The sequence below is a fragment of the Strigops habroptila genome, chromosome 3, assembly GCF_004027225.2.
Source record: "Strigops habroptila isolate Jane chromosome 3, bStrHab1.2.pri, whole genome shotgun sequence".
In the NCBI taxonomy this organism is placed as follows: Eukaryota; Metazoa; Chordata; class Aves; order Psittaciformes; family Psittacidae; genus Strigops; species Strigops habroptila.
The window spans coordinates 3,127,824-3,140,499 of NC_044279.2; the positions used below are offsets into that span (position 1 = coordinate 3,127,824).

Sequence of the window (12,676 nt, forward strand, 5' to 3'; positions counted from 1 at the left end):
TCACCCACAAACCATTTCACAGCCCTTTATGGGAGACTTGAGGTACTTAGGAAAAGAGTGGGAAGCAGAGGATACGCTATGAACAATTGACTGAAATGGATTGTATGCATCAAGACCTAGAGTGCCTGTAAAGGATGGTGTAGCTGATGATAACTAGCTCGAATGAAGGCACTAGGAGTGAGCTCGCAGGTCTTCCATCCACCTGGGTATTCCAATTGCCCCTGAAAAATGTTCTCTCTACTACTCTTTTCTCCCTTGTTAAATGGGCATCTTCAGGGTAACCTGGATCAGAGAGACATCATAAGGTAGGTGTAACATTTTCTATAGGATTTGAGGTGCAGAAAGACGTCTCCCCATCTCCCCTAGAGTCATTCCATAGCTGCGCTACAGCTCAAAGAAACACCTATTTGTCAAAGGCCCCTGGAATTTCCCTTTTACCAGTCAAGTTGAACAGAAAGGTTGTTTCTTAAAAAAAAACATTAAAAAAGAAAAGAAGAAGAAAAAAAAGAAGAGAGAAGTAATTCCTGCTTGCAATAAAAAGATACACTATCTGCTGAATGAAATATAAAGGCTTCACAGCAGCTGTCTCCTGAGTTTGCATTTACTGCTGCTCCTGATTGGAAGGCTTGATAAAGATAATGGGATTTCTTACCTCCCTCCCCCTCTTCTCCGTAAGGTGGAAGTGTAACAAATTGGATTGGAGAATGTCTTCCCTTTGTGCCGGCTCGCACAGGAACGCGTAGATCTGATGGGAGAGGGGACAGGGTGCTGCCAGTGAGGACAAAGCTAAGAGCTCTCACTTAGTGCAGTGAATATGGACGGCAAGGTCACCTTTTCCTCCTTCCCACCCTCCTTTCCCATTCCCTTGCTCCCATTTCCACGCAGATGCGTGTGTGACCACCTCTGCTGGCCCTCATGGAGCAGGGGAGCATGCAGTGCTCCTGTGAGAGTAGGGAGAGTAGGGGGACCACAGCTGGGAGTCCTTTCCCTGTCATTGCTCAGATGCATGATGAAGTGATTTGTATTTGACCAAGGCAAACTGAAGCCAGATGCTGGGAAACTGCCCTGCAGGGTGTTTTCCTCCTTGCTTAAGAGTGGGTCTTGTGTGGAGTCAGACCAACCCTTCTTCTTCCTTATGTGGTCCCCTTCTATAGGAAGGGCTTGGCAATCCCCTGTGTCTGTGCAGAAGCACGAAGGGCTGTAGGGGATATCCCATGATGTCCCCTGCTCTCTTGGAGAAGAGAGAAAGCTTCTGCTGCTCTTGTCCAGCCCTTGAATAGAACAAATAAAGCACAGAATGAGGAAAGCTGTGTCTACCCTTCATATCAGAGCCAAATGCAGCACTAAGAACCTGCGCATCCATCCCAAAACACTATGTGAGTGTGTGTGTTTCTCCCCAAAGATGAGTCAGGAGAAAGGAGGACGATAGGAACATGAAGAGATCTGAAAGAGAGAGGTCAAAGAGGCACCGTCCCCAAGAAACTATGAGGAAGGCACATAAGAGACACACTCTGTGACCACAGAACTGGCTTTGGCACTCTGTGGGGTACTTTGTAAGATCAGTGTTGCCCAACCCAGCCCAAACTTCATCATTTTGTGCTTTTCCAAGCAATATCTGGGATCAGTTACCTTCCAGGGATCTGGTCCAGGTGGGAACGAACAGAGAGCATCATCCTCAGACATCACAAGGATGAGGATGTGAGGAGCCAGAGTAAAGGAGGGGCAGTTCAGGATCAGTGCTTAGCCAACATAACCTTTGCTTACTCTGTTAGTATTTCCAGCCAAAGTAACATCCAGCAATAAACAGCAGCTGATCTCCTCCTGCTAATTTAAATGAATTATAAAGGCAAGGGTGGCTTTCCCAATGCATTTTAATTATGTGATAAGAAAACTGCTGAAACCAAAAGAAATTTGCAACGGTCCTTGCATTTTTATATGAGGAGAAATAAGCTTGAGTATGGAGGCAGGTGATGTCTCCATATCCAAGAGTTCATTTTAATTAACTCCTATAAATGAACAGACTTGCTGCTTTGGCTCTGCCTAAAGTGTATGTGGCTGGATCACTGTGGCTCAGACATGACAACCAAAGGATAGCTTTGAATGGTCCATATTATCTATGGTTAAGTCACAGCTTTCTCTGGTGTCACCAGGTGATATGACATTTCTCTCCTTTTGGCCATGTTTGTGTGTTCCTTGCCTATAGGCAACTCTGTGAGTCCTCTGTGAGTCCTCTGTGGTGGAAGCTGTGGCCCTCCTCCACATGGAGCACCCTTCAAGATTTGGGCAAAAGGTGGTACGCTGGGAAGTGATGGGGTGCTCCAGAGCTGCAGAAGGAGAGAAACATTCATCATTTCAAAGTAGAGACCAGAGAACTGAATGTGGTTCTGGAACTCTTCTGCCCTCACAGGCATTTTGCTGAAGGCTGGTGGAGATTAGATGCTCCATGGAGCACGGTGTTGTTTCTGTGTCTGGCTCTTCTCCCCATTGTGCCTCTACTGCACCCAAAGCTAAGGGCTTCCTGCTCTCCATCACTTTTGGGTTTGAGTAGCAAGAGTGTTATAGGAGTACTAATGGAGGTGAACGGAGCCCAGTACAATCTGGTGTTGTGCTGAACAAGACACTGCTCTGCCCAGGGGAGCACTCTCTATGGGTAGGTCTTGACAGTTGTACATATCTCCGGTTTTGATAAAGGCTGTGTCTATGCTGATAAAGGAAAGAGGACCAGGGATGAACTTCTATCCTTGACACAAGTGACATTCATTTCCTCCTGTCCCATGGTGATGGCTAACATACACAAGGACAGGCCGGTCTTGGAAATAGCCTTGTTGGAGCAAGAACAGAGCCAGGGAGTAAGCTAAGACTGAAGCACTGTGGATAATTACGGTGCTGAAGCACCAGGCCGTACGCTGTTCAGCCTTGCCAATGGACCAACAGCTCTCTGGTCATTGCTTCATTTATCTATACAGAGCTCACCACTGCCTGCCTCTGTGCCTTAGCCTTATACATCTCATGTCTGTAGGCAACTGCTCTATGTTCTGATCTCTGCATGGTGCCACTTTTTAAAGGGGTGGGTGTTTCCTGTGCAAAAGTTGTTTTGTGATTGTAATATCATTTTATCAAGGGTAAAGCAACAAGTCTGGAAAATTCAGGATAGTTATAATTTTGCATACTTTCCTGAACCATCTTCCTGAACTTTTAATGGTTCATCTGCCTTTTTTTTCCCCTCTGGAAACAGGGCTCTGGACATTCATATGCTGTATGTGGTTGGAGGCATCTGACAGAGTGTAAAGGCAATGACTGACATGCTGCTGCATGGATGCAGCCTGCACATGTGTCTACATGGGCGCAAGGATGATCAGGGCTCCATCCCCTATCTCAGAGGCTCTGCACAGAGTTCAATCTCCTTGTTCTCCTTACAGAGTGGCGGCAAGCAAGCGGGGCAAGGATGATCCTTCAGGATGAAGACATCACAACCAAGATAGAGAATGACTGGAAGAGACTCAACACGCTGGCACACTACCAGGTAACTGTGGGGAAGGATGGGTGGAATGCAGATTGTCTAAGAAAATAGAAAGGAGAAGGGCAAAGTGTTATTCTCTAAGATGCAGAGATAAACAGTGGTTGAGTAGGCAATAACTGGGTAGAGCCCCTGTGTTGAGTACATCCATCCTGTTCCACCGATCTTGTAGTAACTACCCTGCACAACATTAGAGATGAAGCCAAGGGAAGAATAAACCCTCTGTCTCAAATGAGGGGCACCCCTGGTGAGTGCAGGATGCAAAGAGGAGATGTGGTCATGTGGACAACACAAGTTAACATTTCCCATATAGACAAGCAGAACACAAGCCCTTCCACCCCATTTTTACAGTGCATTAAAGGCCATGTAGTGCCAGCAGAGTTCAGAAGGATGGGAGAGATTAAAATGGAAGGGAAGGAAGCTTAGTGTCTGGAAGGAAGAGAAGGAGAGCAGCAGGAGTGGAGACCATCATGCAGTGGAGTTGTCACTGACCTAGGAACTCTTGTTTTCAATCCTTGTCCTGGTCTATGTGACCTGACTTAGGACAGGGCTTCCCTTCACCTCTGCATAGAATCATAGAATCATAGAATAGTTGGGGTTGGAAAGATCATCTAGTTAAGATCATCTAGTTCCAAGCCCCCTGCCATGGGCAGGGACGCCACACACTAAACCATGTCACTCAAGACTCTGTCCAGCCTGACCTTGAACACTGCCAGGGATGGGGCAGCCACAGCTTCTTTGGGCAACCTGTTCCAGTGCCTCACCACCCTCACAGTAAAGAAATTCTGCCTTATATCTAACCTGAACTTCCCCGGGTTTAAGTTTGAACTTGTTACCCCTTGCCCTATCACTACAGTCCCTGATGAAGAGTCCCTTGAGAACCATAAAAGAGGGCTAAAGATGTCCAAAAATATCTTACACTAATGGTAGATCTAATGAAAAATGGGGTTTTGGTCAAAAGCTCCCCCTGTTCCTCCTTTTCTTGACAAAAAAACAGAACAAGAAAAAGGCACCTCATTCATTTTAATCTGATGCTGACAATTCTGTCATTTCCTCAATCACACCTCAGCAATCCATGGTCCATAACAAGATTAATTTTCCCTTTAAGGGCTGACCTGAAAAAGGAACAAAACTTATCACTTTAGATAGACTGCAGCATTGCTGGCTGACTCTAAACACTCTTTTCCAGGGGGGACGGGGATTCTTTCTACTTTATTTCACCAACAAACCAGGCATGATTTTCTTTCCCTTCCGTGCTTTTTCCAGTTGTTTGCTTCAGGCAACAAGCTCCCAGCTATATGGATGAGCTGGGACAAACAGGTCCTCAGCTGCCAGGGTATTGAGCTCTATATTGCTTTTCCTGGCTGTCCTAAGGGCAGATATGAAGCATGTTGGGACAGACACTGATATTCCCCTTGCCTCAGTTTCCCCATCTGTAGTGTGGGGTTCAAACTACAAAGAGGCAATAACTGCCTTCCCTGATTGCTGAGGGGCTATTTAATTAGCCTCTGCAGTGCTTTGAAGATGAAAAATTCTTTGCAAGTGCTAATTATTATTATTACACAGACAAGAGTTCAATGTTGTTAGCACAGGGGTTTTTTTTCACCCATCTCCTTTTTATGATGTCTTATTTATCACAGATATTCCTGATATGACTCCTCTGAGCCACTGTCTTGTTAACATTTCTCATACAGGACCCACATGAATTGCCTAGCTGTAGAAATGGAAAGTCTGGCTGGTTTTAGGAGGCTTGGTTGTCTGTTCAAACACTGTCCCATGACATAGAATCATAGAATCAACCAGGTTGGAAAAGACCTTTAAGATCAAGTCCAACCATTCCCCAGCACTGCCAAGGCCACCACTAACCCATGGCACTGAGGGCCTCGGCTACACGATGTGTGAACACTTGCAGGGACAGTGATTCCACCACTGCCCTGGGCAGCCTGTTCCAGTGCCTGAGCACCCTTTGGGGAAGGAATTGTTCCTCAGCTCCATCTAAACCTGCCCTGGTGCAGCTTGAGGCCATTTCCTCTTGTCCCATCCCTTGTTCCTTGGGAACAGAGACCAGCCCCCTCCTGGCTCCATCCTCCTGTCAGGCAGTTGTAGAGAGTGAGAAGGTCCCTCCTGAGCCTTCTCTTCTCCAGACTAAACCCTCCCAGGTCCCTCAGCCATTCCTCATCAGCCTGTTCCAATACCTGATCATAGGAGGGGGTCCCGTACAGCCAGAGGGAGGGAATGTCCCATATAGGATAGGAGGGTGAAGGGTCCACCTCAGCCTGATGGTGTTTCACTTTAAAGGACAGGAGGACATGGAGTCCTTGAAGGCTGAGGGGAGCCCTCCCTTATAAGACAGGAGAACAGATGGCAGGGGTGAGTGGCTGGTGTGGGCCCCAGCACTGGCCTTGCCCCATCTCCATTGAGGGGGTTTCTGGCCCATGGGCTCTGCCTCCATGGTGACACATTGTGCTGTCTGAGACCCTCTGATACAGTAAAGAGAAGGAAGCTCTGTTAGTCACTTCAGTTCAGCAGTGCATTTGTCACTGTGCATGGAGAGGTTAACATGATCAGTCAAAGTGGGAAATGTAGATATGCATTTCTGAGCTAGGCACCTAGATATCGCATGCAACCGAGGTGGAAGGAATAGAGAATTACACATCAGTTTTATCATCCTTATGGGACAGCCCATCCTTGGTGTTTGAAACAGCTCAGATGATTTTATTCTTCTCATGCTCCTGTTCTGCATAAGAGCTTCCTTGTGAAGAGCCTGATGTCAGCTTTACTGAGGTTAATGCAAAAACTCACCGTGTCATCACCGGGCTTTAAATCAGGACCTGAATGGAGCAGAGTCTGCTTTGTCATCATGTGTCCTATTGCCCAAGTAAAGGCTTCTAGTGGTGTAACAGGAGATTTTGTCCCTTTTTTGTTAGTAAACCCACTGAAGAAAGCATTTAAAGCTTTGGGCCAAAGTTACTGTCCTGCCTATGGTGGCACTGGTTTAATGGTCAGTTCCTGCTGTTTGAATTCCTGCTGTCTTCAGCATGCTCCTCAGCCAGTTTTCAGAAGCTTGTTGTCAAAGTCTCTATTTCTTTACAGGTGCCAGATGGATCTGTGGTAGCTTTGGTCTCCAAGCAAGTCACTGCCTACAATGCAGTCAACAACTCCACAGTCTCCCGGACGTCAGCCAGCAAGTATGGTAAGGATTTGTGTGCTGGTATGGATTGAAAGGGCACTGGAGAAGAGATCCCAAATGTCATGGTGGTTACAAGACACTGAACACCAGCAGAGAGAATGATAGGCAGATGACTAGTTGATAAGATTTCTTTAGGGTGGCAGGAGGAGAGGATTTTGCCATTTAAAACCTTGGCATCTGATCCAAGCTGCTGGTCCAAGTGGTTGGATTGCTCTTGGGAAATACTTCTTCTCCCTCAGTAATGAAACGAGGAGCCTATGTAATTTTCTGCCTACATTTTAGATCACTGAATCTCACTTTTAGTCTTTGCACAGACAGGGGCAAGGGAGAAACATAGTGTGCTATGGGCTCAGTTGTTCTAGTGAGTAAAGTCCTTGGAGCATGGCCTGTTGTGAAGATGAATCCATGGCACAGATGAGCAACCACAATCTACGTAGAGCATAGCCTTTCTACAGTTATATCTCAGTGTGGGTATTGTGTGTCCCAAGGGAATCCCACCTGGAATAATAATAAAAATGGCTTAGTGAGGTCTTACAGCACTATATATCAGGGCACTGGATTGTTGTTCCCACTTTTACCTATGAGATAAATGAGAATGAAGCAGCTGTGAAATTACGAACAGGTAGAAATTCCTCAGTAAAGATAAACAGAGACCTCCTGACTCTCACCCACACCATCACACACCATTCTCCCCTGTGCTAGAATTCCAGCCCAGGACATGTCTCACATGGTGATACCAGATGGCAAAGTAAAACATCTCTAATGTGCAACCACCGTTCTGCAAAACCACCCTCCAACCTGCATGGAGCTGTCATATCAGTTTGTTATTACCTTTAAATTTAAGAATGCATCTTCAATCCTTCTTACTCCCTTTAGCTTGAGGGAAAGCGTGGCTACTCAATGTCCAGAGGACCCCCCTTCCTCTTGCTCCAAGGACATAAGTAATCCAGCAGACCTTATTAATATTCATCCTCTTTGCCATGTTGTTGCAATTACTAAAAGACACGGTGACCTTAGAAAAGGAAGACTTGAGGGGGGTTAATTTCTCTCGGATTTCCTTAATTCTTCTGCCATTTGATTCTTCAGGAGGAGGGAGTGGGGAAGAGTGCAGGGGGAGGAGAAGATGCAGTGGGTCAGAAGTGATTGTTAATTGCAATTAAGAAAACAGGATCCAGAGAGAAAAAGGATATACCATCTGATAATTAGTATGGAGAGATTGGTAACGCATTAATGAAGCTGATTCAGATCTTGCTACAGGAAGGTGCAACACTCTTCTGTTAATTATGGTTGGAAAAGACTCTACCTGCAGCATTGCTGGAAGGTCAGGGAGAGGGGAATGCTCCATGCCATCACTCAGAGGCAAAGGGAGGTAAAATTTGGAGGCTAAAGGTCTCCTTGGAGAGGAAAGCTGTGTGGGTCCACCTGAGATTCTGGTTTTCTTTCTGTCAAAAGAAGATTTTGGAGCAGGGAGCAAAGAGAATAGATGTGGATTTATGGTTATGTAGGAGTTACGGATTACTCTGATGCCAAAGGAGGGACGGGAGGCAGGTCTTCCTAAGTCTGGGTATGGCAGCTACATGAAAGGTCACATAAGCTACATCAATATTACTATGCAGAAAGGCCATGGCCTGTTTTCTGGCCATAATGCCAATCAGCGTAACATGGTATAGGTAATGTCCATACCATTGGTAAAACACTCAGAAAAAACAAGTGGTATGTATACCATTGGTAAAACACTTGGTAAAACAAGTGGTATCTAGCCATACTGTTTACCATGAGTAGCTGGTACTATCCCTTGAGCCAGCCCTGGGCAGTGTTTGACATTGACAATGCTGGTTGTCCCAGGTCAAAGCTTTGCCAGGGAATGTGATGAGAGGTAAAGAGCATGGGCAACTGAAAGTCAGTGTTTGAGCCTTGTTTAATTTAATAGAATAGACACTGATATCCCATCTGGCTTGGCTGACATCCCTTGTCTTTGCTGAGCAAATCACTCAGTCATAAGATAATGATTTGATGATAAGATCTGGCCCATATAGATGCTTGGGGGCTTCTCATCTCACATTGTAATTCTACTAGGAGATACACCTGTGTTGCCTAATGTTATGAATTGGTGGATGGAAATGTATTTAATACTAATATGGAAATGCAGAGCTTGTGAGAGCAGGGGCATTGCAGTACTAGCACAGCCTTCCCACTTAGAAGACCTGAACTAACATCTCCCCAGGGTGAGATGCTAGTTCAGGTCTCCAAATCACTCACTGGCTGTGATTGCCTCAGCCCCACACCAGAATCTGTGTTAGCATCCACTTCATATACTGAATGGGAGAGGCGTCTCCTACCAAACCTAGCCGGAAAAGGTCCTCTTCTTGCTTGTCTGACGAAAAACTTCTACTAGGTGGCATGTCATCAGCATATTTCCTTAGTGAAACCTCTTAATCCCAATACTAATGCTACTAGGGCTGAGACATGTGCATTTCTCCCTGCAGAAAACATGATCCGGTACACAGGCAGCCCGGACAGCCTCCGTTCCCGCACACCCATGATCACCCCTGACCTTGAGAGTGGAGTCAAGATGTGGCACTTGGTGAAGAACCATGAACATGGTGACCAAAAAGAGGGTGACCGGGGCAGCAAGATGGTTTCTGAGATCTACCTGACGAGGCTACTTGCCACCAAGGTAAATGGTGAGGGCAGGGAAGAGGGTGGGAAATGTTTGTTTAAAGGCTGCAGTGGAAACTCTTGCCTACAGGAAGTGAGAGACTGCTCAAAGGATGCCAAAGGGAGATAAAGAGAGAAGAGCAGAAGGAAAATAGAGCAAGAGGAGTGGTTCAAGTATGTAAGGAGCTTGGTTTTAGAAAGGAGAGTCACAAAAGGGATATTGGAGAGCAGTGAGGAGTAAAGAAGCCAGGGACATGAGACTGGTGGAGAAAGTCAGCACAGGGGTAGGTGCTGGGGTTTTGGTTATACTGACTTGTAGTTTGTACCAAAACTGAGCAAATGAAGACCCAAGGAGTAAACGTGCTCAGATCAGATTCCAAGTATGTGTCACACCCCACAGACTGAAATGGGCTCCTATGCTACAAACCCCTGAGTTTTATGGTACAAGTCCTTCTTCTCCACCTTTTCCCTGGTCTGATAAAGATCCTTGTGCTAATGACTTGGCAGGGTGTTAAATTGACCATGATGTAACTAATAGATGGCCAGCTCCAAGGGGAGAAAGCAGAGCCAAATGATCATCCCCACTGCAACACAGTAAGCCCAGGGTCTCCAAAGAGAAAATACAGCTTAAGTCTGGTGGGGGCAGAGCAGGTTCATCCTGAACTGTATCTCCAGACACATCTCACTCATCAGAGCTGGCCCATGGCAAGTCTCTACAGAGAGGGCAAAGACTGCATTGGGAAGTTGGTAAGATCCCATCTGCTCAATCCATATTCTCCAAAATGCTGGAAAACAGCCTTCTACGTGGGTGCAACTGCCTGCACAAAAATAACTTGCCGTCACTCAGCACCACACTGTCCCTTCCCTACCAAGGCGATGGCCAGTTCTTGCTGCAACTGGCTTGCTTTGTGATCAACAAAAGATCTCAGGCCCTTTCGCCTTCTTTGATCTCTGACCATGACTATCCTCCACCCGACTCACCTCTAAAGGCTCTGTGAGAGTGTAGGCAAAAGTGGTTGGCTGAATTTACATTTATTTGCTCTTTTAGATTAGGTATTAGAAGTTCTTCCCTGTGAGGGTGCTGAGGGTGCTGAGGCACTGGCACAGGGTGCCCAGAGAAGCTGTGGCTGCCCCATCCCTGGCAGTGTTCAAGGCCAGGTTGGACACAGGGGCTTGGAGCAACCTGCTCTAGTGGAAGGTGTCCCTGCCCGTGGCAGGGGTTGGAACTGGATGAGATTTAAGGTCTCTTCCAACCCAAACCAGTCTGGGATTCTATGATTCCACCTTGTGAGTAGTGGTCTTCTTGGAGAAGTCTGCATTAGTGAAGAGGTTGCAACAATCTTCCTTTGCACCCCAGCAGGGACTAGGGCAACGGGGGAGGAAGACAGCATAATCAGAGACAGGCTCCCTATGCAGTTCTGATGTCCTCTTACAGCACAGAACATCTCTGTGCCCGAATCTCTCTAACATGAGAGTTATCTCAATGCATCCCAGAAGTGAAAACTGCAGGGCAGCTGTGGCTCAGGTGTGCCTGATGGTAGTGTTATCTCACCCCGTTCTGAACAGGGTTAAACCAAGCAGTGATCGAACAGCCCAATCTTCTCCCTTTTCTCACGTTTTGACTATCACCATTTTTTGTCAGGGCACAAACCCAATTTCATGTCCTCATGCAAACTCAATCTTGGTTTACCCATCTCTATCACATGCTTAAGTCCTACCATACAGTTTTACCTGCACATTTATTCCTCAACTCATTTTGCCTCTGAGGTCTGACTCTCCCTCAGCCTCCCTCAGTCTGTCTTCGTTGCAATGGGATTTGGAGATAAAGTGCCTTTGTCTTTAGCCCCTGGTACATGCCCAGCTCCCTGGCATCAAGCTGCTTTTATGGATCACACAACGTAAAAGCAAATGATGCTCCCCAGGGCTCAGGCCCCAGCTGGTGGAAAACAGCAAGCACTGGACCATGCTGATTTACACTGTCTGGGGATATGGCCCCTACCCCACCACTGAATCGTTTTTGCTTTCCGGATCACAAACTCAACACCTGGGGGGTTTTGGTTGAGATGTTTTTGTGGAGATGGCAGGAAAGCAGCTGTGAAACTGGCACAACAACAGAAACAGCGGAAAGGCTGAGGGTTTATTGTATCCCCTCTTGGGCTGAGCAATTTTCTTGTCTCATCATGACCGTTTGATGGAGGGAAAGAGGGAAGAGAGCAATTGCTGGCAATGCAATCCCAGGGAATACTTAGTTAAACTGACAATGATTTTTATTCCGGTAAATCCCTGACCTCGGAGACCCAGAGTCTCTTGCCTAAAAGCCTCAGAGGTTTTCTTTGTGTTTGTGTGGGTGAGCATGTAGAGAATGAATTCCCTCCAGAAACTGAACCTAAGGGCAGCTCTTCCATGTCAGACCAACAAGGTTTCCCCTCGGGGGGCCCTTTCTGCATCAGACATGTGCTGCAGGGCTTTATTCACCCTGCAGGAGTTCACACCAGCAAAAGGTACCTCTGGTTGTTTCCCAAAGAACAAATCAAATGGGGAATCAGCAAGAGAAACCAGCTTTCTAATGCAGTATTTGTTAGTGCTGTGTAAACTCGAGCCACTGTGGTGGAACCTGGTGCTTTGTTTCTTGTAAGGAGAATTCTTTTTCCTGGGTCTGCAGAGAAAGGGAAAGGTTTTATTTTTCAGAACATGAAATTTTGCCTATTGTTTGCTGGAGATTTGGTTGAATTTTGGGTATTTTAGCAGTTATTTTATGGTTTGCTCACATGTAAAGGCCTATGAAGCACTGGTGGTGGAGCAGAGGTTCAAACATGGGCTAGAGTTCCCCATTCAGCAGGGAAAGTGTGCCTAGCCTGGTTGCCCCCCCCTCCAGACCAAGACTGCAGCTCATGTGGTTAACACAGACCCTAAACTGCCCCCTTCTCCAAGCCTGGTTAGCCTCTGGTATTCCAGCTTCTTGCTAAAGGTCAGCACTCCTCACCCGCTTGTTCAGGTGGTCCTCCAAGCATAGGACCTGGGATTCTTCTTCCAGAGGAGCATAAGACCTCTGCAGTCTCTGCAATGGACATTACTGACGTCTGCAGAGCAGAACCTGACACATTCATTCATTGCTTCTATGGTTTACCTCAGTCCAATGGGTATTAAAAAATGAGGAGGCTTCTTGGGGAATAAGATGAAGCTTGTGTTATTTATTGTACTACTCACATATAAACCAGCCATCTCTCTCCAGGTACTCTTGTCCCATTTGTCTCAATGACACCTTCTGCTCTACAGACATCTGACTTCTATTCCCAGCTTCAGAATTAGCC

The 12,676-nt window shown here is 46.5% G+C and overlaps 1 protein-coding gene across 3 annotated transcripts in view; it reads left to right on the top strand.

Moving 5' to 3' along the window:
- PLXNA4 (plexin A4) overlaps nt 1–12,676 on the top strand; it is a 475,791-nt gene that overhangs the window by 441,267 nt on the left and 21,848 nt on the right. For all 3 annotated transcript variants that reach the window (XM_030479279.1, XM_030479280.1, XM_030479281.1), the window contains exons 26-28: nt 3,420–3,523; nt 6,611–6,710; nt 9,194–9,384. In XM_030479279.1, the coding sequence (XP_030335139.1) occupies nt 3,420–3,523; nt 6,611–6,710; nt 9,194–9,384 (395 nt within the window). The remainder of the gene's footprint in view (nt 1–3,419; nt 3,524–6,610; nt 6,711–9,193; nt 9,385–12,676) is intronic.